The sequence below is a fragment of the Chroicocephalus ridibundus genome, chromosome 2 (assembly GCF_963924245.1).
Source record: "Chroicocephalus ridibundus chromosome 2, bChrRid1.1, whole genome shotgun sequence".
Classification (NCBI taxonomy): Eukaryota; Metazoa; Chordata; class Aves; order Charadriiformes; family Laridae; genus Chroicocephalus; species Chroicocephalus ridibundus.
The window spans coordinates 164953227-164979013 of NC_086285.1; the positions used below are offsets into that span (position 1 = coordinate 164953227).

The 25787-nt window shown below is 41.4% G+C and overlaps 1 protein-coding gene across 11 annotated transcripts in view; it reads right to left on the reverse strand.

Annotated features, from left to right (window-relative positions):
* PTK2 (protein tyrosine kinase 2) overlaps window positions 1–25787 on the reverse strand; it is a 222768-nt gene that overhangs the window by 148364 nt on the left and 48617 nt on the right. For 3 of the 11 annotated variants that reach the window (XM_063327601.1, XM_063327602.1, XM_063327600.1), the window contains exon 1: window positions 13767–14167. The exons of 3 other annotated variants lie outside the window; for them this stretch is intronic. In XM_063327601.1, the coding sequence (XP_063183671.1) occupies window positions 13767–13896 (130 nt within the window). In that variant the 5' untranslated portion in view covers window positions 13897–14167. Of the gene's footprint in view, window positions 1–6732; window positions 6753–11682; window positions 11783–13766; window positions 14171–25787 lie in introns of those variants that run through there. 5 more of the 11 variants (XM_063327597.1, XM_063327599.1, XM_063327603.1 and 2 more) reach the window with 5 other exon arrangements.

Consider the following 25787-nt stretch of genomic DNA (forward strand, 5'->3'; position numbering starts at 1 on the left):
ACTGAAAGGGTTATTAAGCATTGGAACAGGCTGCCCAGGGAAGTGGTTGAGGCACCATCCCTGGAGGTATTTAAAAGACGGGTAGACACAGTGCTTAGAGATATGGTTTAGCGATGGTTTTTGTCAGTGTTAGGTTGATGGCTGGACTGGATGATCTGGAAGGTCCCTTCCAACCTTGGCAATTCTACAACAAACGATTCCACTACATTTTTAACCAGCTACAGAGTATTTCATTAAGCGAAGGGAGTTTCATAGACAGCAGGCACTCAAAGAGGAAAATCTCATTTAAAATGCAGTTATATTCTTCTGTCAAAGCCAACGCTTCTCCAATGATGGATACCGAAAAGAGGCGATCAGAGAAGCAAAGAGGAAAAAAGCCAAGCTTGTCAAGCTTAAAGAGCATTGTCATTCCACCTGGCGGCTGCGGCCCTGGGACACCACGCCCCCGGCAGCACTGTGGGACCTCTGCTGCTGGGCTTTGGGAGACGTAGTGCCAACATTCCTTCTATGCAAGAGTAAAACCTGAGAAATTAAGAGTTAATAAGATTTGCTCCAAGAGAAATGAGCTACTATTTCCCGCTCCAGAAGGAAATTAATTTTCCCCCTTTAAGAATACTTTGCTAACGTGAAGAGGAGCGCAGAGCAGCAGACTCGATGAGACGGCGTGCCTTACTCTACCCCTTCAGCTTTAAAAAAAATAGACAGAAAAAGAGCAATCTCCCCCCTAAACAAACACCCTCAAGCCACCATCTTTCACTTACTGCATTTAGAAAGTTTTAAGAAAGAGCAAATTCCGATTCATTACTGTGCAACACTAATTCCTCATTTAAGACATCAGTTAATAAAGAGACTGAAAACATCCCCGTTCCACTCTTCTTGTGACAAATGTCTTTTTCACAGCAAGAACTTCAGCTGCGCAGACCGTGTCACTGCTGTACTTGAGAGCAGAAGCGAGAGACGCATGAAAAGGGTGTTGCTGTAAGAAAAACCTTCAGGAACAGACACTGGCATGTTTCTTCCCCGCAGAAGTGGCAGCAGAGCCCACCCCCGTTTACTCACTTATTTTAATGATCCCCTACCTCACTCTTCCTGAAGGAATTTTTAAACATTTCTTCATTGGAGCTGAGGTTTCTATGGCCAACTCCCAACTGTGGAAGACCTTCCTCACCCCCAATCTGTGCTCAATATTTTTTTTTAAACTAGACAACTGAAGATTCTTCTTGTTTTTAATTGACCACAAGAAACTCGCACCTTAAAGATTTCAGAGATGAAGACAACTGACCCCCAAACTAAACAAAAACTTGTTTCAGTTTCTATTTACTTCACATTTATGATGTACGAGGATATTTGTTAAAAACACCTCATACCCATTTTCCCCTGCACACAGCAATCCAGTCATTTTAACAGTATTTAAAAAGGAGAGGACTTAAAAAAAAAAAATTAAAAAAACTTTTTCACTGGTGTGTCTGCCTTTGATTGTTTCATTTTCTGTCACCTACAAAATACTTGATATAAAAGAAAGAATCTGAAGTTAGAGATGATGCTTTTATATAACAGATAAATGTCCAGTAAAAAAAAAAAAAGATTCAATACTTTATCCCTCATTTTCCAAATGTAGGATGTAATTTTAGAACTGGATTTTTTCTTTCGGAGTTTAAATTTAAAAAGAGGATATAATGCTGCACAGCATATATTCCATCTTAAACTTACAGATTTACCCTATGTTTTCTTTTATAAGGCATTTAACAAAGGTATATACCAATATAAGGTATTTACAAAGAAATTTTGGAGAGGGTTTGTCAATTCTTCCAGGACATCTTCCAGGAGAGGCTTAAATTCCTTGTTTGTTTATTTTAATGCAACAAAATTAAGATTAAAGAGAGGTACAACGAGTTACTTTGAGAATATTCCTAAGAACATGTTGTTTTGACAGAAAGCTCTGAACTCGTAAGTCAAGTTATTATAACATTTATATAATCTACTCTTACACACTAAACAAAACATTTCACAGCGATAAACCAAACAGCATCTCTGTGGTCTGAAAGGAGCGAGAGGAAAAGGGAAGGAACACAAAGAAGTAGCAATCAAAGCCAGAAATAACAGTCCATCTGAAAATTCAGTGCCAAATTACACTGTACCACCAAGGGCAAAGAAAAAAATGTGCCGTAATTAACAAATCAACAACCTGAAGCGTGGAGGATCCACCCTTCTTCAGCATGGCCTCCATTTTGCAAAGCGATGACTGTACCTTTGGGCTTCCAGGAGAAAAGCAGATTTGAACAGACAAGCATATTTATGTTCAAGTGATAAGCACTGGAATATGTACGTGCAGGCGGATAAGGAAGGAGGAAAAAGACCTGGCCCTGTAAAAACTTGCACAGTCAGTCACAAAGGACACATTTTATGAGCAACTTCATTGCCTTACAGTAGGTCGCCTGACCTTGCAAGAACCGGAGGGTAAGAGCTTACGGCCCATCTACTGCCTGCACCGAGAAATAGTTTTCCCATTGAAGGAAAGACAACGACAGTATTTTATTTCCATTTCCAACAGAACTGGATCAATATTAGTAATCTGAGTGTAGACTGGATATAAAGAGCAAGGAAAGTCTAATAAGAAGAAGGAAAAATATTCCCTCCAAGAATTTGATGGTAATAAGTTACAAAAAGTTATAGATTAACTCCTGCTTCAAATGATTATTCCAGGGCTGAAGCATCACATTGCCACAGAGATACAAACAAAAATAAATTCATTGTAATTGTCCACATCCTCAGTGCGGGTAGCGAGGATCCCATCCCATCCACACCAGCGAAAGGGAACGGCTCCCACTCCCCTAAGTGTAGTGTTAGTCAAAAGAATTGAAGTTTACTCAACTTCTTGTTTATGTTCCTATCATACGGACTGGCTTAAGGCATCAGTGACCCATTCTTTTTTTAAAAAAAGCATTAAAATAAATCATTATAGCGTATCAACAGGCTGTGGGCAAGCACACTTAACAGCCAAGTAAAACCATTTTAAGTTGAGGTTTGGTTTCCTACCTCCCGTCTGCCCTCTTGTTTTTACATCTCCAAATACAGCATGAACACACTGAACTTCTCCAAATTGCCTAAGACCAAACTGTAGAAAGACACAAGAGATGCGAGTGCAAGTTTCAAAACTGGATTAATTTCTCACTCTCTTGAAGATGCACAAGCCACTGTGGCTACACAATACGCACAGAAACTAGAGATACTGATATAAACATCTTTAAGTTAATGTTTTGGGAACCTCTGAATGGTAAGCATCTTCTGTATTCATAAATAATGATCCCATCTTATAACCAGTTTTAAATACGTAGCTTCCAAGTTTTCCCCCTTTTTGATGAATTTTACTAGTTCCTCAGACTCTTAAGCCCATCCTGGTTTATTTTATTTTGGCTGAACTGTGATTTTAACATTAAAAAAACCACCAAAGTGGAGATAAGGCTAGATTACACAGAAATGAGTGTGTGCCATTGCTTTTCTATGATGGATAAAGATTCATTTTTAACAAAATAAATCACATGTTTGAAGTACTGCAAACTTTCTGTGCAACAAGCCCTCAAGTCCCTTTCTATCAGCTCAATAAGCAGCCATCGGATTTTAAAGAACTTCACACTGGGATGGTGACCAACACATAATCATTATTTTTGCTTTGCCTTTAATTGCTAAACCATGAGTGTTTCAGAAGGGCAATTCTCTACTCCAGTATCTTCTCTAAATAGCAGCCAGGCGGGTACCACACCCCAGGTTCAGGGTACGCGGGACTTGTTGAGGTACAAGCTGTGATCTTCACTGCCTTATGCCTCATTACAGAAGTGATGAACTACACTTTTTTCTCTTTCCTCGCTTTTCTTTAAGGAACCTGCTATGCTTTTCTTTAAATTGTTGAAGTAATGCCCGGCAAGAAGCACTGAGCAGATGCTTCCCACTATCCTCATCGTTCCTCTGCACTACAACATCAACCTGCTCAAATCTATTGCTACTTTCCAGTCAATGTTTAGCAACTAAAACTATTTTCTACTTAGCATCTAAACATGAAACATAAAAACGAAATGTTAACGGTTAGAAAAGAATTTCTCTTATATAGTAATCCTTCTTAGTATGTATTTTCGGCGAGCAACATGGTTGTTAACTGGACTAGCGGAACAACAGAAATGTAGTTAAGATAAAAAAAAAAGAATATCAGAGACAGTAAAACCAAAAAAAGTAGTATTAAATTAAAAGAGTAAAACTTTCTAAAGAGCTGCACTGTATTTACAGAAACACTAAATATACATCACTCCCCCTCCTTCCTCTGCCGTGGAAAATTTTGCTAGAAAGGGCCCGACACAACACTGCTGGAGGAGGGAACGGCAGCATGGCTGAGCATTAACTACTTGCCCTTCCAGTTTTAGGAAATGAGCAATTTTGGAGCAGAGAGATTCCAGAATTTAATTTCAGTGCAAACAATAAGAACATTGAAAATCTGAAGTTCAGAAAACGACCCGAAGGAGGGTTTATCACAGAAATTATTCAGTAGCCACAGGCATAGCGAGTAATACCGTGGTTTTTATCGAGGTATAGCGCACTTAAGCAGTACAAAGATACCACATTCAGAGTTCTGAAAAGAAATGAGATGCGACAGATGAGAGCAATATTCTAAATGAATTCTTACTGCACCTCCAGACTGACAAAGGATTTTTCAAATTATGTTGAGATCTGCAACCTTGGTACTTGAAGCATCCTGCCCAACACCCCTGGCCAATGCAGGTCACACAGTTTGTTTCAGCAAAACTAGATCAGCGCAGCCAAAACCAGCAAGACCTTTGTTCCATATCAGATCAAACCAGAACCTACGCAACTCCCAAAATGATTTTGGAAGAAGTGAGGCAGCATGAGGCCTTGTGGCCAAGACGGCCAATGGTCTCCTGGAGCACATTAAAAAGAATGTGGCGAGCAGGTTGAGGGAGGCCATCCTCCCCCTCTACTCTGCCCTGGGAAGGCCACAGCTGGAGTACTGTGTCCAGTTCTGGGCTCCCCGGTTCAAGAGGGACAGGGAACTACTGGAGAGAGCCCAGCGGAGGGCTACAAAGATCATCAAGGGACTGGAGCATCTCTCCCATGAGGAAAGGCTTACAGACTTGAGTCTGTTTAGCCTGAAGATGACTGAAAGGGGATCTCATCAATATCTAAAGGGCGGGTGTCAAGAGGATGGGGCCAGACTCTTTTCAGTAGTGCCCAGTGTCAGGACAAAGGGCAATGGGCACAAACTGGAACAGAGGAAGTTCCATCTCAGCATGAGGAGGAATTTCTTTCCTTTGAGGGTGGCAGAGCCCTGGCACAGGCTGCCCAGAGAGGTGGTGGAGTCTCCTTCTCTGGAGACACTCCAAACCTGTCTGGATGCGTTCCTGTCCAACCTGAACTGGGTGCCCCTGCTCTGGCAGGGGGCTGGACTAGATGATCTCTGAAGGTTCCTTCCAACCCCTACAATTCTGTGATTCTATGAAAGAATAAGTGACCAACATTTTCCTGTCTGAGGCACTGATTATACCTCGGATAAATTCATTTAGTTTATATCTATTATACATATATTACATATTTTATATTATATACTCTATAAATAATGTGCATATATGTAAGAAATATAAACGCAATGTGGCTGAAGGAACTTGGCAGAAGTACAAAGATGCAAATCCCTCATTTCAAGGGCAGAACAGAAATAGTGCAGTGACATTCTCTTGCCTCTGTATAAGAAACCCCAAGTATTAAATCCTCCCATTATAACTAGAGCAATAAACCTTTCTATTAGAAAGTACAGATTTAGAAACACATACAGAAAAGCCTACCTTCTGCTAAACCCTACAGTTAGTTGATAAAACATTAACAGGCTGAGCTGACAGGCACCCTGCTAACTGCCCATCCCACCTCTGTGCTCACAACAGCTCAACAGGTCAGGGTGCAAATCACCCACTTCTTTGGCACTCGCATGATAAAAGCGGGACACTAATTAGCACCGGGACACTAATTAGCACCGCACTGCCAACACTATTGGGTAAGGAACAGATCCACAGCTCCCATCTGAGCGGTACCTTTTCCCTCTGGTAAAGGGTTGGGATAGATATCTACAACACACATGTTTCCATTTTGGCAGGTACAGCTATAGACAACCATAAATCAGAGATCTTTTAATTCTGCCAGTATGACTCGAGACCATTGCAATCAAACACCTGAATAGACAAAAAGCTGCTGTTCAAGTTGACCGGCAACACAAGTTGTTGTACGGGAATCAGCTGTTACGATCACATTGAAAAGGTCCCTCTAAGGTATCTTTGTCACAATTCTTCAATTTATCTTGAGCAACCATCACGTCACAGACTAGACAAAACCCCCTTGGAGTAGAACACACTTGGATTTCAGGAATACGATTCCTTCTACTATCTCCCCATAACAGTGAGGGCAACAGATCACTGCCAAGACACAAACGTAACAGCAGAAAGCCTATGAGAAGAGCTTAAATCTTATTGCCCCTTATCTTCAGAAGCCAGCTGAGAAGCTTCAGAAAAACATCCAGTTCCTTACCATCCCCTTCCCTAGAAGTAAAGATTTAACAGGACTGCAGCCTGCTACTCACCCTGCAACTACTTGTGATGAAAAAGTTCTTTGCCACAGTAACCTTTATACACTTATTAAAGGAGAAAACTCAACCAGTATGGGAATTCATGACCAAATACTTACTGGCAATCAAGTAATTAGTCTAGCTTCATCAAGCAGCAGTATCACCTAAATGAAGAAAAGTCGGGTTTTACAATTTTAAAGACAATTTTAAGTAGAATTGGCTTAGGCCAAATTCCTCTAGAAATCAGAAAAAATCGTGCAATGAAAGGAAGGCACTACCATTCTTTAATTATTACTCAGACAACCCCGGGGTGTCACATACTATAAGGAACATGACAGTGAAAATGATCCACACCATCTACAAGGTTGAGAAGCAGAAGCTTTCCATCGCTGTTTTAGACGTGTTTAGAATTGCTGTATCCGTACCTCTTCCAATTCTGAAAGAAAACTGCCACATCCCTGAGGGCCCATTCAGCAAACGTGAGACGAACCATCAAACACTGGATGCAGAGAAGAAGTTAAGATTATTCAACTTCCTCTGACAAAAGGAGACTTTTAGTCCTACAGCACATCAAATTGAAGTCAAAGTTTAGCTTTCAGTCTCAAAATGCCACACTTCAGTTGATTATGCTCTTCATCTGTTGATACAGTCTTGAGGGTGGTGAGACACTGGCCCAGGTTGCCCAGAGAAGCTGTGGCTGCCCCATCCCTGGAGGTGTTCAAGGCCAGGCTGGATGGGGCTTTGAGCAGCCTGGTCTGGTGGGAGGTGTCCCTGCCCATGGCAGGGGGTGGGAACTAGATGATCTTTAAGGTCCCTTCCAACTCAAACCATTCTACGATATGACACCCTCTACAGCTCTTCACTGAAGAGTCTGCAGCTGCTGTGAGCAGTAATGGCAGAACTGAAGATCACACACCAACTTCCTTCCTGCACTTACTCAAGATGAGGGGACTCAGACCATGGAAAAAGCTGGTTTTCCTTACAGATTTCCTCAGTAAAGCAAGGGATAATTCGCAGACTGAGTCCAATTTAAATAAAAAATTACAAACCAACCCCCTAATGCTTAGTTTTACGAATCTCAAATAATTGGCAGGGGAAACGTTATTTTGGAAAGCTGTGACAGTGCTTGGGAAAAGTAAAAAGCAAATTCTCTTCTGGCAAAGAAATAAACCTTGGTTATCAAATAAAAAAAAAAAAAAGGAGTTTGTTTGCAGATTATTTTCAAAGAAATGACTCAGCAGCTTTGAATTCCACCCAGATATACTTTTTGTAACATCTTCGCTAAGCTACATTCAACACCAGAAGAGGAAAATCCAACTCTCTTCCTGCATGCCAGTAAATAAAGCGTCACGTAAGTGCTGGGCGACCACCAGTTAACTCCATAACCTCAGCAACCCCCGTCCTTTACAACCCGTCAGGAAAAACTGGCATCGATAATTCGCAACCTGGATTCAACAGTAGATATTGCAGTGATCTCATTTATTTTGCAAGATGATGAAATCTTCATGAATGCTTTTTATAATTGCTATAAACAAATACATTTATGATGTGCTGTACTTTGTAAATGTTATATTAAAACAAGCCTAAGACATTTCCTTATGTCTGCCTTTTGGTTGCTGTGCTAGTTTATAGAACTTCGTAGCTTGTACGGGCTTGCCTACTGCAATGTGATAGCGTTTATTAATTTAAGATGTCTCCAGTTTTTAATAGATCACCATGACCACATCCCTATCAGGTCATGAATTTAAGGATACCAATGAGGTTTTTTCAGACTAATAATTAATTAAGACTACATACTCTTTGCTGACACAACAAGTTTTGTTGGTTGTTTTTGTTTTGTTTTTTTACAAGACATGAATTTGCAACTATTCCATTTAAGCAACACTTCAGCAAGTGGAAGGACTGAGACAAGGTGATATATTTCTTACAAACATAGCACCAGTCAGAAAAGCTTATTTCATTACAGTGGCCCTTCCACTAAAAGCTGTGCATGAAAATCAGCTGCCCAATGAATTGCATTCACTAAAACCACATCAAAACCAGGCAAGGGATCATCTTCAGTATCTCAGGATGCTAATTTCAAAATGTCGCAACTGTTGCCAGGCTAAATGGGCAAGGTGAGTGATGCTGAGGCTGTGTGTGCCCACATGTGTGTGTATATGTATGTGCCATATAGAAAATACAGGTATATATACACACACAACGTGACTTGCGATACCAAATTTCAAATATCAACTGAATAAGAAAGCTATTAAGGCCACAAACTCCTGTTTAACTTTTCTGCAGGAATACATCGTTTCGACCAATGCACCTTTCTCTTAAATGCCGACTTCCAGACTTCGCTCTTCAGCCTTTTCTTAATTCATCTTCAAAAGGATATTTAAAACATTTTGTTCTCCTTGGGTAAGTTTTTCCCAGGCAGCTCAGAGCCAGCAGGTCTCACTGGTTCATTAGGAGGTGCTACAATTGATAAGGTCATACATCTCCATTACACAGGGAACCCTGAATGATCCCACCGGCCAGCCCTTAAAACAATCACTTTCCTCTTTTTGTTAAAATATCTAAAGCTCCATCTTCTGTTCCAGGAGTATTTGAATAAGAAACAAATCACACCAATGGAAATGGATCAGTACTCTCATAGCTGCACACTTCCTATACATTTTGAAGAACATCGATGGTACCACATGTTGTACTGTAACACTCAAGGGAAGAAACCTCCTCTCTGCTTTTCCAGACTATTTTCCACTTTTAAATGTACACAGGCATTTCAGGAATTGTTTTTAAACCACCTTTGAAAATTAGTGGTTTGATGAGATTAACACTTTTTTGCTTTTTTTTCTACAAAGATTTCCAACAAAAAAAAAACAGGCAAAAAACCATGACTTGAAATAACAGACGCTTTAACAGTTTGCAAATCTCATACCTTGAGAAGCCACTAAGTTAATAAAGTTTAACAGAAGTTTAGACAAATTTATGGTTTGGAAGGAAATGGCTGCTGTGTCACGTCAGCTGAAGAGACTGTCAAATGACAGACGAGACTCTTCTCCGTGTTGTTACGCCCTCAGAAACCACGGGAAAATCACTTCACAGCTTTCTGTAACTACACCTACAGAGCTGCAAAAAACGCGAGTGGGTGCTTCCCTCCAGTCACCTCCACTGAAAGTCACTGCGAAGACGCAGCAGAACACTCATGCTAACAGATGAGCGTTTTTTTCTTTCCTAATACACCTTAGCTATTATATTTCTGTTATATATGCACAGTGTGTACATCAAAAAGATAAGAAATCCTGTTTTAGAGACTGTTTACCTGCCTACCTTTGCGGTATCAGCCACGTTCCTTATTCCGTTTCTACCACCGAGTCCCTTTTAGTGACTAGCAATCACCTAAAGATCTAAGGGTCTGTTAGACTGAAAATTACCAGCCGAGTATTTTTCTGTTAGGAAAACAGTAGAGGCTTCTGAGAAGGAGATGAAGGAGAAACAGCATTGAACTTTTCTCTTCTGTACCCAACTATCTTGCTTACACTCACAAGATCACCAGCAGGTCCCATCTGAACATGCCTCCTGAGACAGCAGAGTTCATCAGAAGAGAAAACATTTAATTTGGAATTGCTTATCGCTTTAAAAAAAGATTGCAACATTAACAGATTGCAATAAATGGGGTAAAACTCCTTCCCAGTTATTAAATACATTTCACAACATAGTTGGCTTAATTTTGTTATTTTTTTTTCTAAATCAAGACAAAGTTTTGGACTGAATTGGGCCTGATTATCTTAAAACAGTATAGATCTTTTCATGCTAGTCTGAACGGTTGAATTAAACAACTGTGGTCACCCTTCACTAACTACTCACATGACATACACTTAACAACATCACGTCAATTTATTGTTCATAAATTATTAAACAGAGCTTTCTGATGGAAGATAATTCAAGAAACTTCCTCCTTCTCGGGTTGGATAATTTAAAGCCGTACTGCAGAGCTATCCAGCTATCCTTAACTGTTACACTCACATTTATTTCACCGAGTTATTTTGTAAACTTAAAACAGCATGCCATGGGAAACTCAGGAAAAAAAGACCACTAGAAAATGTATCATCATCCCTCCTCTGGTACGATTTGGCTTTGGCACGATTACTAATGATCCTCAAAAAAAAAAAAAATTGGTAAAAATTTGAGGCAACTGAAGCAGTCTCTAGTCTGCTGTTACAGTCAGAAAACATCCCTGTATGATACTGGCAAAAATTTCCAGTACTGAGCTAGAAGACAAGTCCTGCCTCCTCGGCGTTCCCCAAAGCTGTACCCAAGCTTGAGGCTGTTTATTCCGCAAGACCAGAGATTTTAAGTTTCAAATTACTTAATAAGGGAGGCGGGGAGCAGCCAAAAACATCTTACTTCTACCACCACTAAAGTAAAGTAATACAGACTTGCTTGCTGAGAAGAAATACGCCAGTAAGCAAAATACACACTTTCGCTTCATTTGACAACCCAAATATTCTCAAATCCGGAGCATGCAGATCCAGACTAAATTACCAAGTTCAGTAACATTACTTTAGGACTGACTTCAGCATAAAGAAGAGGCAAAACCTGGCTTGTATCGTATAGAGATTGCACAAACACTTTATAAAGAAAGCAAATATTATCTTTTTCTTTGATGCAGCCCTACAGACAGAGCCCACAGAATTGGCTGCAATTAGGTCAGGACACAGCATCACTAAGAAGACTGAAGATTTTAGATTTAGGAACACTACCAAAAAAAAAGTAGAAGCACACTCCGTATGAACACAGGCGCACTGAAAGATTTCAAAGCATTTTCAAAGAATGACCGTTTGCTATGAGATCACACATAACATGCCAAAAGCTCAATCTGTCGCATCCAATAGAGAACAGACCATTTAGAAAGACGTTATAGATAATAAAACATATACATCAAGATCACATTTTAAGGCATTATGAAATACTTTTAAAAGTTTTATCAATTTTTGCTGCAGGCGACCTGAAACTTTAACAGAAAAGCCAAAGAGACAGAATAAAACGATCCAGACTAAATGTTTCTCTTATTAATATATTACCTTTCTTTGACTGCAGATATCTCACAGCCCTTATCAAAGTAGGCCAGATCCGTTTCATTTCCCTAAGGTTACGCTGGTGAGCAGGATCCAGAGTATTCATCAACTACGGAATGGCCACCATTCAACAACAAATATAGCACAAGCTATTTCTCATCTGTCCTATTTTTTTGGGGGGGGGGGACTGAGAGGGAGCTTTTTCTAGAAATCACCACCATTGGCAGTCACGAAGATGCTGGTGCCTTTGTCCTCTTATGCAACTCCTGGTGTCCCCCTTCTCCCCCCCCAGGAATAAAAAGAGATTACATGGCTGTTCTCCATTTCGGGACGGAGGCGGCTGGATAAGCCATCTCCCCTGAAGTTACATTCTGAGAACACTTCGCAGGCAACGAGGGGAAGAGGGAGGGATCGTTTTTCATTCATTTTAGTTGCTGGAGTGGGTGGTGGTGGGGGGGAATCGATACCTTTTATCACGGCCCAACGCAGCCCTCTCCTGCGCGGAGCAGCAGGCCCTGCTGCAGTCACCCTCTGCTGCTGGAGCAGGAGGGAGAAAACTGATATCCCCAGTACTAACCAGCCTTGACAACAGATGGCAACAACTTGCTTTTTCTTTCACAAGATTTTTCTTCCCTATTTTTGAAAGTTACTCTCTGGGAAGTACCTTCATTCTGAGCCTCAGAATAGTCCAAGGAGGGGATGAACACCAATTTCATCTAATACTTTCCTTACCCAGTTTATGACGCAGAGGAGCGGGCATCACTCTTACCCCTTCCTGGTAAACAAGTTTTTAAAAGCAAAGCACAGCTCTGGTTTAGCTTTGTTTCCAGCTACTGTTACTTACTCTTTTATTAACTATTATTCCTCAGTGAGATGGCAAATTCTGAACTCCACAAGACGTTACCAGGACAAGTTCTGCAATTTCTTCTTTTTAAGTTATTTCTACTATATGTGCTACTATAATACATCAGCGTGTGGCAAATGCTAGTTTGGCCTGAGCAGTTCAGTAAGGTAGAGGAAGCGTGCAAGACAAAGACAGTGTTAAACGCTCCTTCTCATCTCCTCCAAATAACGAGATGATAAAAATTCTAAATAAATTTACTGTTATTTTTTCCCGAGACAACTCATCAGCAGCTGTGCCTACCAGCTCCTGAGCTTCTGAAGTAACTGCCTCTGTCTGTGATCCAAGATTACGGTGACGCAACACTTCCCTGCCAGTTTCTCTTCCAAAAAAGAAAGTACATTGAAATGAAAGCGAACACGAGGAAAGTTATGCTTACAACCAGCAACACTCAACCTTTTGCAGTTGTTTGCCATCTAAGGAAGATTTGATTCTTTGGCTACTAACAAAATTTCGAGCTTTATCCCTGCACTGTACCTTCATATACGCACTCCCAACCACAACACCAGCATACAAATACTTTCTAGATTATAATAGGGTAAATGTGTTCAGGATATTTATAATGTTATAAATGTCTGGGGGTGCAAGTTAAGATAATCACGTGACTTGAGTTTCACATTTCCATCTAATCATTGTTAAGCCTCAACTGCAAGTCAAACCCTCTCATTGTAATAAATGCATGCTTTGTGGCTAGTTATTGTCTCTTTTTGGGGGGTGAATAATAGGGGTGGCAACTCCTAAGACATCAAGTAAAAAGATGTTAGTGTTCCACTGTAAATACGATCAGCCACTTAAAAAAAACTACTTCTTCCAAAAGCAGAATTACACTCGCACAGGGGTTTCCAACACACAAAGATCCAAAACAAAGCCCTCCCATCCTCGCATCAGTGGAAGCAACCCCCAAACAGCTCAGTTGCTCTTTCATTTCAAATAATTCTGAAAAGCAAAGGGGGAAAAAAAATAAAATAAAAAAAGGCGTTACAGCTGTCAGGTGAAAGAAGATCCTGCGGACTTGCTTTGCATTACAAGCGCATGACTAGAATAAAGAGATTTTATTTTTCAGCTTTGTTTTTTTTCGTTGAGAGGAAAAAAGCTATAGACCCACAGGTGGTAAAACATTAAATTAACAGGGTGGGGAGAAATAAATGCCACGAAAAAAAAAAAAAAAAAAAAAAAAAGGTCTGTGTACCTTTAGCCCAGCATATGGGGAATGGGCTACAGCCGCTCTTCTCCATGCAGCCCGCACCTGCCGGCTTCGGGGCGCGCTGCCCTGCCACCTCCAGCACCCACATCCACACGCCCCTGCGGAGATTCCGCATACACCGCCCCGGTTCCGCGCTCCGCCGGTACGCGGGGGGGAGGAGGAGGAGGAGGAAGGAGGGAGGAAAGCCGGGAGGAACCCGCTCCCCTTCCGCGGGCGCGCTGCGCTCCTTCACCTGCCGGCGGCGGCGCGGCCCCGCTCCGCGCCCCGCGCAGCCCGCTCCGCCGGCGGGGGGGGACCGCGCCGCGGCTTCATCCTCTCCCCCCTGGGCGAGTGGAAGCTCGGACCATCCTCTCCTCCCCCCTCACCCCTCCCGGGGGCGTGCGAGGGCGAGCGGCGGAGTGAGCGCGGGTGCCCGGCCTCCCGCCTTCATCGGGGAGGCGGGGAGGAGGGAGGGGAGGTGATTAGCAAAGCGCCGCATTAATATGCAAATCTCCCCCGTCTGTTGGGCGCAGCCGGCTGTTTACCGAGCCGCCGCCGAAAGCCACCGAGCTGCACATCACGCCAGGGCCGGGAGGGGGCTGGAGATGCGCTCCCCCCCACCACCACCAGCGTGGGGGTGTTTCAGCATCTCTCCATCCCCCCCGGCCAGCGGCCGGGGCATTTTGATCCAACAAATCCCCCCAGGCACCCACCTTTGGGCATCGCTTTTATCCCATTTTGTACAGAATCATGGAATGGTTTGGGCTGGAAGGGACCTTAAGGATCATCTAGTTCCCACCCCCCTGCCCTGGGCAGGGACACCTCCCACCAGACCAGGCTGCTCCAAGCCCCATCCAGCCTGGCCTTGAACACCTCCAGGGATGGGGCAGCCACAGCTTCTCTGGGCAACCTGGGCCAGGGGCTCACCACCCTCACAGCAAAGGATTTCTTCCGTACTGGAAAAAAAAGAACCTAACACCCTAAAAGCGCAGGAGAACTGCCACAACCCGGGGTTAGAGCCTCCATCACCCCCCGCTCGACTTCACAACTACAAAAATCACTGATAAAACCACGCTGGTAACGTTCCCGCGCCTTAAATAAAGAGCAAATATCACCACCGCTAATTACTCAGTACCACGTCTAGCCCTCCTCTAAAACCAGGGCTTCTTTATACACTTCCAGGCAAAGGTCACACAAATGTACACACCACGTGCTGCACAGCATTTCTTCTTAACTTTGCAGCTCACAACATCAAAACTGCTTAAGACATTATTTTTTTTCTTTTCTTCTTTTCTTCTTCATAAAATGCGAGTATAAACATTGCAAAAGCATAGGTTTATAAACACACATTCAGGCAGCATACGTACAGGGAAATAAAGAAAATATTCATTTTACTCCTAGCAGAAGGTTTCACAAAAATCTGGACAACTGATTCAGCAAAAATATGAATTAAAAGTCAACAGGAACAAGACACACACACACATCATTAAAGCTCTTTATATATTCCATGGTAATCTCTCCTCGCTCCCAGCCCTCAGCAGTAAGGCATGAGGCTTATCCAAGCCTAGAACCAAAAGGGAATTAATCTACCGCCAGCAGCCTTCAACTTAACCTATCTGCCTACTTGTAGCAGCACGCACTCGTCTACAGCATATGTTTAATTACCATTCTTGACGATAATTCTGCCAGCTTCGCTTCTCAATGCACTGGCAACGCAGAACCACAGTGCTGTATGGCAAAACTCTTGATAAATACAGTTTAAATACAGTTGCTGCTTTTTTTTTTTTTTAAAGCACTGCTTTCTTCTGTATTCAAAGGAGAAAAAAATATTCACGAAGGGGGGGGGGGGGGGGGAAGAGAGAGAGAGAGATTAGGCCAGAAGCAGGCCCATCAGATGTTCTGCATCACTGCTCAGGCACAAAGCTCTTTCTGGGGCTGAAGAAAGGCAAAGGGAACTGAAGACGTGCCTGGGTGCCTTCCTCCCCCCCACCCGAAAGTTTTCAAAGCTCCCAAGTGCCAGCCGAATACTTCCAGCAGCAAGGTTGATTATATTTACCTCCGATAATAAAGCAAAACATGTTATAGTAATATTTAGAGCACAAACTGTGTGTCTACAGACGATGCCCAGATGCAGGATAGGTGCATTTTTGGGCCAAGCTGCATCTCGCAGGGTGAAAAGCTGCTTTTACACATCCAGCCCCGGGCTCCCGCGATGACCTTGAGCGAGTCAGTCCCGTTTCCTCACAAAACAGAAAGCTCCAGATGCTTCTTTAGTTTTCCCTAAGTCGGTTTGGTCTGTGCTTTAGGTCAAATATAGAAATAAAGTGTTTCACAGAAAACTAGCTAAAAAAAAAATTCAAGAGGTAAAAAAAGGTAGAGCCTAAATTAAATTTTATTCATGAAAACAAACCCCTTTAAATAGCAACTGGTAAGTGCACTACCAAGGAGAATTTTAATAAACAGAATGTGTGGACTGGCATTTTTCTTTATACTTTTAACAAATGAAACTACTACAGATTATCAATCCAAGTGTCAAGAGATAGCGTCTGCTCGTTACAGTTCTCCTTATTGATGACACGAGTATTCTAATCATTCTCCTCAAGGCCAGACCTTCTTCTTGTAATATTAGGCTACAAAATGAAGGCGAAAACAAAGTACTACATAGCATGGGAGATTTTTTATTCCATTTTAGACACTCATGAGTATAGATTTTTCAAAATAAGTACTTCCTTGATGCTAAAATTTAGAAAAAAAAATAGAATTACTTAATTTTTATTTGTTAATGTAAAAAGTAACCCACGGACACATGCTCTTTCTCTTCTTTCAAATAACACGATCAGTTTTCCTGCATAAAAATGCCAAGAGCAAAAAATCTGTGCTCTGGAGAAAGTCAGAAACCCCAAACTTTCAGTTGTGGGGGGACAAGGCAGGGATAGAGCAGAAGACCAGGCACAAAGTGTGTGTGGGGGGGGGGGCGGGGGGAAGAAAAAATTTAAAAAGACATGTTAAATATGTCTCTGGTATACTTAGTACCGAGTATTTGCAACATTTTATAAATACTGTTCATCAAGTAGGTATCCGAGTACCATTTATGTAAAATAATCTGTTTTAAGTGATGCCAATCAGATTATAACATTTACCGAGGTAAGGAACATCTGTCAGAAATTAGGAGCGTGGAACGGGAGTGTTGGTTCTTGTTGTGCGCGATGCATCTGCTGGATTACACTGATAGCATCTGCTCAGTACTCACTCTGGAAGCAATGATGCCAACAGAAAATACTAAAATAATATTTATTTTTTAGAAAATGAACGCATCAGTTGATACTAAGAACACGTAGAAGCACTGGCCATTTCCTGAAAATACACATTCTAACCAGAAAAACCTCAGACTCCCCCAAAAACAACAGGCAGGGCAAGGTCCTCAGCTAAGAATTGGCATTTTGCCTCCAAGAAAATTCAAGTCAAGACTTCTCTACTGTGACTATGATTTTGCTTTCTCAATTGCAGCCTGGTTTTAAAGTCTACTGAACATCAGCGTCAGTTTTTGAATGCAAGGGGGGGAGAGTCAGAAGCTTTTGAATTGCATCAAGGCATTTAATTTTTGTTTTAAATTTGCCTGCAGGGCTGATCCTGTCTCCTAGTGAAGTCGACTGCAAAAATCCCAAAGCCTTGTGGAATAAAGGGTTAAACAACGGTTTTATATGACTGGGAGGCACATAAAAGATTGTATAATTTTTTCCACTCAAGCTTATCCAAACAAATGTAAAGATCTAAACCGCCTTTCAGCTGAACTGGCAAAGCTTGGGTGATATCTAGAGACGGAGCTCCTGTGGGTGTCTCGGATATCTCATCAGCAGAGAGCTAACCACGGTTTCTCCCTCAATGAACGGCATCATTAGGATCTCTCCGCTATTCAACCAATTATTTTCACATCAGTTAATATCTCTAGTCATCAAATTTTGATCAAACTGGCTGGCAAGCTGGAGCACTGCTGACAAGGGGAACAGGACAGAGCCAAACAGGGAACACTTGCCTGAGTTTCACCAAACTAAACTCGGTATTCAGCAACTTTGTGAAGAAGGCAGACAGATCTGTATCAAAGCAGCACTTTATAGCGGAATAAAGATTTGGTTTTCAGTTCCTCTTTTGCAACATCTTGGCTACCAGATGCACATACCAGCAACAGAGATCTCCTTCCAACAGAGAGAAGAGAGCAGCCCATTTGCTCGAGACAAAAACAAAGAGGTAGAGCCTAGAGCACAGCAATCACATCATCGTTAGTATTATTATTTTGGACTTGATAATTCATAGTCTTAGCCACTTCACGGCCTACTATTTATCCCTCTAGTAGTTACTAGATGCTGAAGAACTAGTGTATTTATTTTAAGAAGACCTGCATACTGATGTAAGAGATGGAAGAAGAACATTTCTTCATTGCATTCACTTGGCTAACAAAAAAATGAAAGCTCCCAAACTAAGTTTGCCCTCAGGAAAAGCAGAGGATTTTTTGGTAAAGCCACAAATGCTTTTACTAAGACAACTGCAGAACAGGCTATAAAGCTAAACATGCCTGACAACTGTTTTAAAAATTAAAGCATGTTTATTGCTTATGTGAATCTTCTGCATCCTAGTTCATTTGCTTTTCCATGTTTGTATCCAGAATTCTGCAAAGATCCTCTCCAGACATTGACACTGCACTGTAATCTCCATTCGTCTTCATGCTCTCAAGCTTGTTCCTTATGGTGTTTGTTGTTTGTTTTTTTTTTAATTACTATAATTGTTTCATGTGCGTAATAATTAAGACTGGAAAAGATTATCTGCCCTAAGTTTCTCCTTAGCCAGAGTCAAACAAACATCATCTCCTCTGTTCACAGGAACTACTGAAAAATGGTACTGCCACCAGAGATGTTCTTTCTTATTAACTATGAACGTTCTGACAGATAAAACCAAAAGACAAATGACATTTTACTTTGAGTGTCAAAATCCAAGCCCAGTCCTCCGTCAGAAATCATTCAGTGCAACTGAGAGGCAACATTGTCTCCATGAATTCATTTGACTCTTTGCAAGACGGACAAACTCTAATTCCATGCTCTGGATCAGATTAGGCCATTTTTCTCCTGAAGGAAAAACGGTAATAGGGGCTTAAGAAATAGACCTTAGAGAATCAATCAATCAATCACAAAAAAAGCAAAGCAAACTACTAGACACGTTCATTGCCTGTAGAGCTAAGTGCTCTCCTGTGAGGTTGCCACCAATCAAATGAAAAATTCGCATTTGGGATTTTCGTCTTCACTTTGAACTTCTAGTGATACCCACTTCAAGATTTCTTGCTCAGAGAATGCCTGAGATTTGAATGGGTAGGACAGAGTGAAGGCCACGCTTCCTCGCTTCAACCTGGGGCAGTCGATAGCCAGGAAGAAAAGAAAATGCACTGCAAGAGTCACACTACAGCTCTTCAACTCACCAGAATAAGCCTCCAGTATCCCAACATAAACTCATTCTAGAATAAAAACTGCTTTGGATCTCTGCTTAAGACATTCTTCTGGCATAAATTCAATCCAATACTGAATTTCTTGTCATTTTCCTCCATTTGCTGAGCTTTATTAGTAGGATACATGTACAGTATTCCTGAAACATGCAGAGTTTTAAAGCAACACTTTCTCACCTTCTGGGCCATGGTCACAGCCTTACTATCCTCTGAACTACATTTTAAAGTACAAGTTAACAGAATTCACTGCTTTTATTGTCAAATCTCAACCTATTGGTAGCAGCAAGGTGGGGAAGGGAAAGAGAGCAGGATGTTGGGAGAAAGCAGGAGGACCATAGTGGTAATGAAGCTTCCCAAACCTCTCCTTCCCAAAGGGTCCTGTGATGCTGAGCAGCAGAGCAGACCCCATGCAGCCTCCCAGCCCATGCTGTTAAGACAACAGATGTTACAAGGACCACTAAGTTAACTTTGTTTTTATTATTTCATAAATAAAGACTAGTCATTTTTTAAAGCCATATGGCTTGTATTAATTTTCGGGCATGAAAGTTGCAGCACATTTTCCTGTGGGTGGACTAACTCGCTCATATTCTCCTACTTCCCTCCATTTACTTTTTGGAGGCTCACTGTAGAGAAGTATAAAGTCAGTGCCATGAAAGCTGAGAATGGTTTAAAATTACTCCTTCCTTGGGGCACCGATTCCAATCTTCTGCATCTTCATGTTCTATGCTATTTACAAAAAAACCCCAAACAAACAACAAAACTGTTGCTATCCTGAAGATATCTTTGAGAAGTTCCTTCACAATTCCAGTGCTTAAAGCAAACATCTGCTTCATGGAGACATGGAAAACTAAGAGGAGAAAAAGTGAACCCTACACCTCCTAATCCTTGTTTTACTGCAAAATTCAGTCTGATAAGTTTGCTCTGCGACAGGCTGACTGTGCTTATCAGTTTGCACGGCTTCTCTTCAACCTCAGATAGGGAGAAAGAGGAGGGGTAACAGGAGGAAGAGTGAGACAAAGCGATCCAGAATGGTCACCAGAACCCTTCCTGACCTTACAAAGCTTCCTCTATTTACGAGGAAACCCTTCTATTTATGAGGTAAACACAGTAGAAGGTAGAATCATAGAATCTTCATGGTTGGAAAGGACCTTTGAGATCATCGAGTCCAACCAAACAACCTACAATCTCTGCCACTAGAGCATGCCCTGAAGTGCCACATCTAGACGTTTCTTAAACACCTCTAGGGATGGTGACTCAACCACCTCCCTGGGCAGGCTGTCCCAGTGCCTGACCACTAGCCGAAGGTATCCGAAGGGGGAGGACCCCACTCCTTTGATACTGTTTAAAGGAAATGCATTCTGCGAGGATTACTTTTGTTCCGTGGAAGGGATCCATGAGTGGATCAGTTGACCTTACAGATGCTTCTTAAAACCCCACTTCATTAATTCAAGGCTAATGTAGAAATAATCAGTCACATCTTCTGAGAGGGATCTAGGAAAATGAAGATGCTTATGGGTCAGCAAGTCTCTTAAGCGTCTGCTCATATCTGGGCTGCTTTCTCTCTCATCTACCTGAAAGCACAAAAGCAAGTAGGAAAACTCTGCTGCCACAGAGGGTCCAATTAATTTAACAAAAACAGTGCAGTCTGGACATGTCTCCCCTGTCCTGCTCCCTCACCAAATGGTAAATACAAAGTTAGAACAACAGCTTACCAAAAACTCTGTGCTAAAAGGACATTTACAACTGAGAGCTGTACCTGATTTATGTATCGCTGCACTCTGGAAGAAAATACGTAATTTTCAAAGACTCCCAGCGTTACATAAAACACAAATATGACATTAGCAATTCCTCAGACTTCCAAACCATTAACTGCAATTACAAACTGAATAAAAAATAATCTATGTGCTCACAGTAACACAGTATTATTCCATTTATATTTAAAAACACACTGGTGGAACAGTTAACATTGTATTTCTTAGTGAAGGATGAGCATGGCATAAATCCCCTATGTATAAACAAACACATATAGGCTAAGACAAATAGCTATCTAACTTTAAAGTTCCAGTGTTACAGAGCAAATCAAGCCAGCATTGACACCCTTCAAGGGTAAGAAAACAGACAATTAAAAATGAATTTTTACATAACATCTTTTTAAAGGTTTATAATAAAAATGTTAAGGCTGCTCTATTAACCAAGCAAATTCTGTGCCTAGCCTATCAAGCAGAGACTAACGTATTTAAAAAACAAGAAAATATTGTTAAATAGACACAAATCCCTCTTTTCCCTCTCCAATTAGCATAATTTGGATTCAAAACTGTCGCATAAGAAATTACGACATACAGAGTTTGATGCTTTGTTTAGGAGAACCTCTAGTACAGTCCAGGTCTAGCTTAGCCTCTAAACTACAGAAAATTCAACTGCTATTCACTGTAATCAATCCTTCTCCCAATTTTATACCAAGAAGGGTCACTCGCTTTACAAGAGCTTTCACCTCTATCAGTGGTTGATGAGAACAGCAATAAACTTTCAAGGAGCAGTTCCTAAGGCAGTCATTTTATGCTGCATTATGGGGAATCAAAGGTCATCTTCAGATAACACAAAACCCTTTCATTTGATGCAAAATCCACCACCTTAAATAGCCTCATCTGTTCCTCCAATTACACAAAACAGCTCGTTGTCAGCAGAGCTGTGGTGAACAAGTTATGTTTACCTACGAAAATGCCTGCAGAGTGATATCAAAGTTCTCAGAAAACACAAGCCCAAGTTGCTTAGCCTTAAAGAGTCTTCAGGAGCTCACCACCAAAATCGAATAAAGCTCAAGTTAGTTTAGCCAACCAGCTGTGGAACGAGATGAACCAGCACTCAAAGACAGCAAATATCCTTTTATAATACGTAAATTTATGAGCAAATGCCACCTCTCTTTTTTAGCTCCAAATTCAACTAAACTTTAAGTGTACTAAGGTTCACCCATTAGCTTGAGGACAGATTAAGGCGGTGTTTTGATGAAGCTGAAGACATGTTCAAGAACACTCCTATAAAAATTCAACTAGGCAAGACCAAAATCTACAAGACCAGCTGATACAGCTGATTTTTTGGGCACAGTCCTTCTTTCAAATCAGGAGAAGAGACATGTCTTGCAGAGGTAATCAGAACATTAAAAAATGCCCTTTGTGATAGCAGCCTGAATGACCCACATCACCAAACATCACAGGAACAACATTGTTGACACATAAGAGCATCTGACAGGGCCAAGAGCTCATCTCACGTGTGGTACAGAGCTGCTGAGCACCGCTTCCAAAAGCCTGTGGTACTGGTCTCCACAATCCCGTTTGATGCACTTCAACCAAGAAATAGTATTAAAGCTTTTAAGAGAACAACAGGCTGAGAACAAAAAAAAATAAAATCAGTGAATGCATATGCAGAGGAAGACTTATCCTACCACCAAGACATGGAGAACAAACTGTAGTAAAATTAAACTGGTGGTAGAGAAGTTCAAGTACCCTGAAATGAAAGCATAGTAAGAATTTTTAAATTGCAGAAGGACCTGTGAAACTGCGTTCTTAATAGGTTAAATATCTTCAAGGAAATACTTAAGGCTAGTCAATTCTGCCTTAGGGTAGAAGGAAAGGCTTCCTTTCCCCTCCTCAAGTTTTGAGGGATGCAGGTCATTAAACAAAGCCTGACCACCATCCTTCAAATTTCTACTGAAAACCCTTCTTTAAGAAGTTCTATACAAAAATTTCAATAATTCAGTTACTAACGTTGCCAGAACCCAAATCATCATTACTATCTCTAACATGTCACTGGATCACTTGGCTCCTCCACCTTTCTCTATCATAAGGCCTCCAGTTTCAGTAACATCTTTTACTCCTCCTCTTGGAGGATGCACAGTTGACCAGGGAACAGTCAGCAGCAATTTCAATTCTAATCAATAATGTGTTATGGAGACTAAAAGCCTTAGTTGCATTCTAAGATTTCATTATCAGTTCATCTGCTCTTTGAGTCCATGAAGTTTGCTCCACGACAACACAGGACCACTTTGCTGGAGCTTTTTGTGAAGTGTCTGCAGAATAAGAAAACCCACCGCAACCGTGTGTGCTCACACTCTGGCCCAGCCAGTCTTTATAGAGTGAATCAAAAAAGCATGCAAATCTAAAGACAAATTCTATTAATCCTGGAAATACAGTTCCAGTGATTCTCTATTTTAAGCCTTTCACAGGAAGAGTTATCACACAGCACAGTGAAAAAAATGTATATATAAAAATCAAACCATGTGAAACCATTCCAGCAAGTAATCTGAATGGGGACTAACGAGAAACTTCAATTTTAAAGGGATAATTAGTGAATGAAGATATAATCTGCAAAACAGCTTTGTGCCAGAGTTAAACAATTTCTTACGAATTTCTAAGCAGTTTCACATCCATCTGAAGCGTTAATTCCAGCCCATCAACGGAACAACAGGCATTTAACAGACTGCTTCTGTTAGTCGACCCCACATAAGAATAAAGTCCCAAGGAAAAATGTTGCTACAAGGAACAGACTTCTTTTTTTAAGCGTGACCCTTCCATATGAAAACCTGAAGAACATCAGCTTTATGCCTGACAAAATAACTCCTGCAGTTTTTCACATTCAGATTATTGATCCCCACCTCCCACCCAACAGGGGAAAGGCCTGCAGGAAACAACACAGCCGTCATAAGCTGTTTGGGTATTTTCTTAAACGTATTCTTCACCTTCGGAAAACAAAAGAAGAGAAGGAGGTAAAAGTCATAGGTACAGTATCTACAATTTTTCTTACTACTTCCTTTTTCTACTCTTCTGCTGAGCAAAAAAACCCTGCAAAAATAAAAAGTTATTAGCTAACTACACAAGCAGAGCAGCGGAGCTATATATTAAGAGCTGTCAAGGATATAAAAACAGACTAAAGGAAAGCTCATATAATCTTTTATTTATGGTCATTTTAGGCGTAACTTGTAACAAAGTAGTTGATAAAAGTTCAGCCATGCAATGTTTTTCCTCTTGGTTCACTGTAGCCCGTGATGTTCCACTTCAAACAAGCTTATGTGTATTTTGGGAGAAGATCCCAAGCCGCTCCCAGCCCAGGTCTCTCAGAACAAAAAACACACTCTAACAACTAACGTTTTATATAAACCAGCTACACAAGATCCAACTTGATTTTCAGAATCTTTCTTTCAGTAACACGGTCATCCCCGCCCTTCCTTTACTTCATAGTTGCTGTGATAAAAACCTTAGGTACTAACGTACTCAGGTACTAGAGGAAGCATCTCCAACGCGCTCAGCCAAGAAAGCGTCAGGTCTCATCAAAATTAACTGTAAAGGAATTAACTTCTTGATGAAATGGAGGGATGGGGAAAACCTTCCTTTCCAATGTCATGTTTTATCAACAGGGAGAAACAAAACAAGCAAAAAAAACCCACCAACATCAACAAAAAGAGGTGAGGTCTTGAAAAACTTGCTCAAGGCTCAGTCAGTTATTGCTCATTTAGGTTGTCTTCCGCAGTAGGGCACCACAAGACGGGACATTTCCAACGTGCTGGGTGGATTTAACAGAAACGCGCGCAGAAAGCTGTTAAGTGCATTATGCAGCTAAGTTGAAAGAACTGCAGGAGTTGAAGGGGTTACAGAAATTAATTGAAACTGTGCTTTCCGTGGAGTAGTCTTGTAAAAACAATGTGAATGCATCAGGGGCGTAAGCAGGATATTGCTCACAGGACAGAGTACAGAACACGTGTTTCTGTACCATAATTATTCATTTCTTCGAAGTTTTGTGTTTTCCTTAAGTAATTCTGCACCAGAACAAGATAGGTTCTGTGACTGCCACTGAAGGCGTTGTGTTATAAAGAGGCAACAGAGCCTCTCATTCACAATATCCTGACGCCTTGATTACAGCTCACTGCTATAATATATATAGTTATATATAATATATATAGCTCATTGCTATAATAATTACAGGTCCTCCATTTGCAAGGCTGGCTCTGCTCCTGGATTATTTATTTTTTCTCCTGAAAGAGAAAAGAGATGGATTCTCCAGTCCTCTTAGCAGATACCCACCCCTGCCTTGCTGATCACAAAAAACGTTCTGAACTAAAACCCCACCACCCTACAACAACAAAAATCATAGAATGGTTTAGGTTAGAAGGGACCTTAAAGAGCATCTAGTTCCAACCCCCCTACCCTGGGCAGGGACACCTCCCACCAGACCAGGCTGCTCCAAGCCCCATCCAGCCTGGCCTTGGACACCTCCAGGGATGGGGCAGCCACAGCTTCTCTGGGCAGCCTGTGCCAGTGTCTCACCACCCTCAGAGCAAAGAATTTCTTCCTGATATCTTCCTAATATTTATTTCCTAATAAATCCTATAAGTTCCTAAGCCCTTACCAAATACCCTTAAAAATTTCTTTTGAAGTTTGTAACCACACAGTGTCCCACGGTAACTGAGCAGGTGCACACTTCTTAAGCAAGTCTAGCCAGTAAAAGCAACTGTCTCCAGCTGATGCTCGACCACAGACTGGAAATGAGTT